Raw genomic sequence first — 6,109 nt, 5'->3', positions numbered from 1 at the left:
GAAGAGAGCCACTGGGCTTGGGACTTGTCCTGGTTTTTATAGTAGCAAACTATGACTGCTCCTGTGTCCTTAACCGTCTTCATGGTAGGGTCTTCATCATGCTCAGATTACTTTGCAATTCCTTCATCTCAGAGGAGGACATTATGGAAGTAGAAGTCCTACGTTTTCTTTGTCAGGTCTAATCCAGGCTTTTATGTCAAACTCCCACTGCAGTTATCTGAGCAGCTGTTCTGGGTATGTGGATTTCCTGGTCCAGCCTGGGAAGCTGGCTAAAGCTTCATCTTTTCCTCAGTTTCCTAGTTCTTCTGTTTCCTTTGGCCACTGACCATTCCAAACACCACAGACACTCTTAAGAAAGAAGGTTCTTCCTGAGTGTCTCCTGAAAGATGGGAAATGGATGCCCAATTCCAGTAGCCTCATGATGCATAGAAGCAGCGTCTGCGCAGTTGGGAGTGTAAGGAACGAGCTAGTGCAGGTCTTCTAAAGAAGCGGGCTGGAGTGAAAAGAGAGCTATTGCTGTGTTGATGAGAACTACAATGGAGTCAGGGGAGATCCATCTGTAAGAGGTGGGGAGAAGTTATCAGTATCCTGATGCAGTTCCTCATTCTGCACTGGATTCATTGGAAGCTTTCAGTGAGATCTTGATATTCCCATATCTAAAGAATGAGATCAGAATGTGTGAGTCTGGAAGAAGCTTGCAGCCTATTTTGTAAGTGCAGTCATTTGGAGATCCAACACAAATGGCTGCCTGTTATCCAAAAGGATTTTCCACCTGGGGATCCTCTTGCATGAGTATAATGTTTTCCCAGTGCAGTTAGGCTAGTGGATTTCCAAACACACAAAGGAGACTGGTGAGAGTAGCAAATGTGATTCTATTTGCTGGTGCTTTGTGGGAGGCTTGGAGGCACTAAATCCACCGGTAATAATACCTTCACAGGCTGAGCTGCACACTGGTACCTTGCCAAAGATCCAGAGCACAGCACTTCGAGGCGAAAAGCTCCATCGTGTCTTCCATTATGTCCTTGATAACCTGGTCAATGTGATGAATGGATACTGCCTGCCGGAGCCATACTTTGGCAGCAAGGTACTGGTCATTTCTTCCAGGTAGAGGGCAATTTGCATGCAAGTACAGTGAAGCATGAGCTGGACTTGCAAATGCTGCTGCCTTTATGAACTGCTTCTCTCTCTAGTATCCCCTTCCCTGTACCCCTGCTTACCAGAAAGCTGGAGTGTAGAAGGGGGAAATCCATCTCTGGCAAAACCAAATACCTGGAAAAGGAGATGAGTATGGGCTTGGAGGACTGTGGCCTCTGTTAGCAGCCTGATATACATGAGCTACTCCCAGTCGGCTACATCAGCGATCCCAGTGGGAACAGGGAGAGAAAGGTGAATTGCTTGCCAGCAGCTGCCTTCAGCATTACTTTCAAGGCCATTAGAGCATGCGTGGTGGAGCGTGGTTCTGCAGCTTTTCCTGTGTCCCCAAGGTCTCCGCTAATCTGTAGTCCCTGGACCAGCCCAGCTCCTTGTTTGGATCAAACAGCTATCCCACTTTGCAACAGTGATAAACTCTCATGGAACCAGTCTTCCCCTTTACTCCATATTGTATCTCTTTTCCCCCAAACTTGTCATTACACTGACTTTTCTCCAGGTGAAGGATTGGGTTGAGCGGCTAATGAAGACCCTGAGAGACCCATCTTTGCCCCTCCTGGAGCTTCAGGACATCATGACCAGTGTCTCTGGGCGCATCCCACCCAATGTGGAGAAGTCCATCAAGAAGGAGATGGCCCAATATGCCAGCAACATCACATCTGTTCTCTGCCAGTTTCCCAGCCAGCAGGTAATGAGCATCTCATTTTGATAGGACATATAGCTCATTGTGGGCTCGAAGGAAAACACCTTTAAGTTATTAGATGAGTTTGAGCCAGGAAACTGAAAAGCTTGGTAGGGAAGACACCATGTATAACAGTCTATGGAGACGGAGAATTGAACCCTGGATATACATTACCAAACACACAAGTCTTGGCCACTTGAGCTAAAGTGGTAACTCCTCTCTGTGTGATTAAGAGTGTGGGGTGGTTTTAGAAATGCCCGAGCTGGCCTGAAATGAGCTAGCTTAGGTAATGCAAACAATATAGCCTCTGTAGCATAAGGTCTGGCATGGGCTTTGCTTCTTAGCACAATAAATTGGCCCTTATTGGAAATCTGCATGCCACTGCCAGACTGCTTCCAGCACTTGAACTAGCTCAGGTATCTCGATATCAAACTGTAGGCTCCACTGTAGACATACTGCTTACATAGGCTGTTACAGCTGTGATGCCAGGCCGTTAGAGGAAGGTGTGAATGTGGTCTCTCAGAGACCCTAGCTTAAATATGCTCTAGTTTGACTACAAAGTTTTGAACTTGCTGAAAGAATGACTAAGTGATATTTTGTGGCATGTGCAATTGAAGTGTGGTGGGGCTGACACAGTGGCATGGCAGCCCCTCTAACTGCTCTCTCTGGTTAAGAACTGGTTCTCACTGAGACTCTTCCCTGCCACAACTTGATAGAAAGGAATTCATAGAATTGACTTTGCGAGATACGATACCTCACCTGGTTCGGGCATCCACCCTGTTCGGCTTTCACGGTCTGTGTGCCTGTTTGCTTGACCCTTATGGAGTCCAGACTGGGAGCTCCTTCACCCCTACATTCCTACCACAGGCCTCCATTGTTACTGTCCCAGAGGGTTCTAGCTCTGGTCATAGCATTTACCGCACGCCAGCCTGCTAGGCTAGCCCAGAGAATCCCTTAACAGTAGGTCCCTGGCTTTATGCTGGGAATTCCTGACAGTCCATTTTCTATGAAAATAAAGAAGAGAGGGCAGTTGACTGCCTCTCACCTGCTTCCAGCTTCTGTCTCACCATCTGTCATCCAGGGGCCTCTCCATTCACTTTTTGGCATCCTTTTACCTTTACCCCTTGAGGGATCCAGCCAGTCAGGGCCAGTGCTCTTGGTCCATTTGCAGCTCACGATCCATGCAGAAGGACTGACGTAGGGTAAGTTGGGGAAGGGCTTCTTACTGCCTGGAACAGTGTTCACATGGCCTCAGCACCTAGCTGGTGCTGTTCCCGGCCCGGCCAGGGCTTTCCCCACCAGCAGCCAAGTGTCTCCTCCCTGGACTTCTGGGCTGTCCCACACAAGTGGTGAGCCTGGCAATGTGGTGCCCGCCGTTCTGGCCTTGGCATCAGTTGCTGGGAGGGACTTTTGCCAGTGCACGGGTAATGGAGAGGGTGTGAACAAGGGGGCTTTTTCCTCCTAACCCCTTCACTGTGTTACAAAGAGGAACTAAATGATCCAAGTATTCCTTCCTGGCCTGAAAAAAGGATTCCTGAGCTAGTTCTGGTGTTAAAGATGTTATCTGATGGCTGCAGGGTCTCAGAGAAATACCTTCCTGGTGCTTGCTACTGCTCTGTAGGTTGACTCATGAGATTTCTTTGATGTCTTTGGTGGCATCAGAGGTTGGTCTTTGCTGGAGTCTGGATGCTGAGTGTGGCCACAGACTCTGTCTGGCAAAATTGCTCTCTCTGTATTAGTGTTCACCTCCTAGACCTTGCTCTCCAGGACTGAGATCGTTGTGTGACTGCTTTCTCATTTGCTCTCTCTTTCAGATTGCCAACATTTTGGACAGCCATGCAGCCACGCTAAATCGCAAATCTGAGAGGGAGGTCTTCTTTATGAACACTCAGAGTATTGTTCAGTTGGTGCAGAGGTGAGCTATTTGCCAGACCTCATCCTTTCTCCAGCCCTTTTTTTTTTTTTTTTTTTCTTTTTTTTTTTTTTTTCTTTTTTCTCTTTTTAAAGCTGTCTGAAAGAGCTGAACTTGGGTAAAACATTGCCCTGGCAGGGCAGTTATTGTTCTCAGACTCCTAAAACATTGGAAATAAGCCTTCAGGCATCTTTGGGGGAAACCAGCTATGAAGGGACCCTGTATGTGGCCCACACAACTGTTGCCAGTCCTGGTTGTCTGTCCAGTAAAGTGAACCATGGGGATAGACTTGTATTTTTCCCCCTTTGCCTCTGGGAATTGTGCATCACTCATGGTTCCTAGTACTGAGTCCCTTAAGTAGTTCACATCTTCAACTCCCTCCTTTTGTCAAGGAGTTGGAAAGCTGATGGGGCAAAATGCTTTTCATGCTGCCCATGTTGAAAGTGGCAGGGGCAGTGTGCCCATTGTTGCTGCCTGGAGTCTTGAGAGGTTCTTACATATGTGAGCACGTGTTAGGGTTTTGGATTTTTTGGTATTAATCAGTTGTATTAACTTGCCTTTCCTTCTCTGTTTCTGCAGGTACCGAAGTGGTATTCGAGGCCACATGAAGGCTGTGGTGATGGATCTTCTTCGTCAGTACCTGAAGGTGGAGACTCAGTTCCAGCACGGTAAATCCCTCTGTGACTGCTTTTTGATTCTCTGTGCCCCCTTCTTACAGATTCCACAGTTTAAAGGAGTTGTTCATCCTATATATTTCTCTGAAGTTGCATTTTAAGGTCTGGGCTCTTCAGATTTGTAGTACTTGACTTTGCAGCCTATTTTACTTCCTGACTTCTGAGCAATTGGTCATTCGGAGAAGTGTAAAGAAATGAACTAATATCAGGTCAGCTATTAAGTTTACCTTTATGGCAGGAGAATAAGCAATGCCATGATAAGTGTTATTGTAAGAAAATGGAATGCAATAAGACATTTGTGGATTAATTTAAAAAAAATGTAAGGTACCAGAAATGATTCACTGCTCATTAGAACAATTTGATATCTCTACAGATGACAGTAGATGTATTTTTAAATGGGAGCACCTTTGCAGTACTGTTAGCCACAAGATGGCAGTGAAGCACCTCTCCTTTAAGGCTCTAGTTACTACATTTCAATACTCCTTATTCTGTTCCCTTTCTCTTCCCTCCCACCCCGCTACACACTCCAGGTTTTCACTGTTAGATCCATTTCCACACCAGTGCACTGTGTGAGCCTATGGATTTTATCCCCTCCCGATTATCTTCTGAATGAAAGACACTCCTTTCTTAAGTAGCTCTCATCATTCTTCCTTCACCACATGATTTAGCATTGCAATGGATTAAAAGCAACCAACAGAAAATTATTTAAACCATTTAAGATTTTTAGTTTCCAAGAAACCAGTGTTTTTATTCCAAATCTGTTCACTCAGGCCTCCAAAAATAGGCATGTTGGTTGAATAGGCTTATATATGTATTTTCCCCTGTGTAAATGTAGTGGTGCAGGTAGAACTGATAGGCAGTAAAAATGCTTATGTATACACAGGCAGTGATGTTTGTGTTTCCACCAGGTCACTATGACAAGTGTGTCTTTGCCCTTCGGGAAGAGAACAAAAGTGACATGAACACTGTATTGAACTACATCTTCTCCCACGCCCAGGTCACCAAGAAGAACCTGCTTGTAACAATGCTCATTGTAAGTTTGGCTCTTGGGGTCCTAGGAATTCATTTTATCCTGTATGTGAATGTTTAGCACTGGTGAGAGATGCTAGATTGACAGCCATGAGTCTCAGAGACTGTGGTCCTAATCATGGACCACAGAACAGGCAGCAACGGCGCAGATTGCCAGGGTTCCCTGGTGGTATGTCTCACCTCTGACTCGGAGGGCACTTGGAGAGCCTTGGTCGGTTCAGTTTCCATTCTTGGTTTTCTGCTGAGAATGCTGATGAAATCTCAGCAAAGCCCAGTGATATTCATGACTTCTGTTGGTGCACTAGAAACTGAGAAAGCTCCTACTGCTCCTTGTGCTGACTTCTAGGCCCTCCTGATTGCCATTTATATTTTTCCCTTTGCACCTCAGCCTTCAGGGAGGTGTGCAGAGTCCTAACACTGTGCCAGTCTGTGCTGCTCACCCCAGAGCTGCACATTGCAAATATAAACAAAGAAAAACCCTGCAGTATAACAAAAGACAGGCGACTTCTTGTGGAAACGGGCTGTCAGCATTCAAGTACAGTCTTCCAATGACCTATCCCTGCTAACCAGGACGTGGATGTGATAGTGACCTGACATCAGCCAGTCCAAATGATGGTCCCCAGAGGTCTTGGTTACTCTCTGGTTATGAACCACTTTATAATC

The 6,109-nt window shown here is 46.1% G+C and overlaps 1 protein-coding gene across 1 annotated transcript in view; it reads left to right on the top strand.

The window, feature by feature from the left end:
• ACACA (acetyl-CoA carboxylase alpha) overlaps positions 1-6,109 on the top strand; it is a 159,055-nt gene that overhangs the window by 32,854 nt on the left and 120,092 nt on the right. Inside the window, exons 19-24 of the mRNA XM_025210303.1 lie at positions 1-26; positions 905-1,084; positions 1,649-1,837; positions 3,646-3,746; positions 4,323-4,411; positions 5,326-5,450. The exon at positions 1-26 is cut by the window's left edge and continues 106 nt beyond it. Of these exons, the coding sequence (XP_025066088.1) occupies positions 1-26; positions 905-1,084; positions 1,649-1,837; positions 3,646-3,746; positions 4,323-4,411; positions 5,326-5,450 (710 nt within the window). The remainder of the gene's footprint in view (positions 27-904; positions 1,085-1,648; positions 1,838-3,645; positions 3,747-4,322; positions 4,412-5,325; positions 5,451-6,109) is intronic.

Source organism: Alligator sinensis, unplaced genomic scaffold (assembly GCF_000455745.1).
Source record: "Alligator sinensis unplaced genomic scaffold, ASM45574v1 scaffold118_1, whole genome shotgun sequence".
Lineage (NCBI taxonomy): Eukaryota > Metazoa > Chordata > Crocodylia > Alligatoridae > Alligator > Alligator sinensis.
Note: the sequence above shows the minus strand (reverse complement) of the source record. Positions and strands in the feature narration are given on the sequence as shown.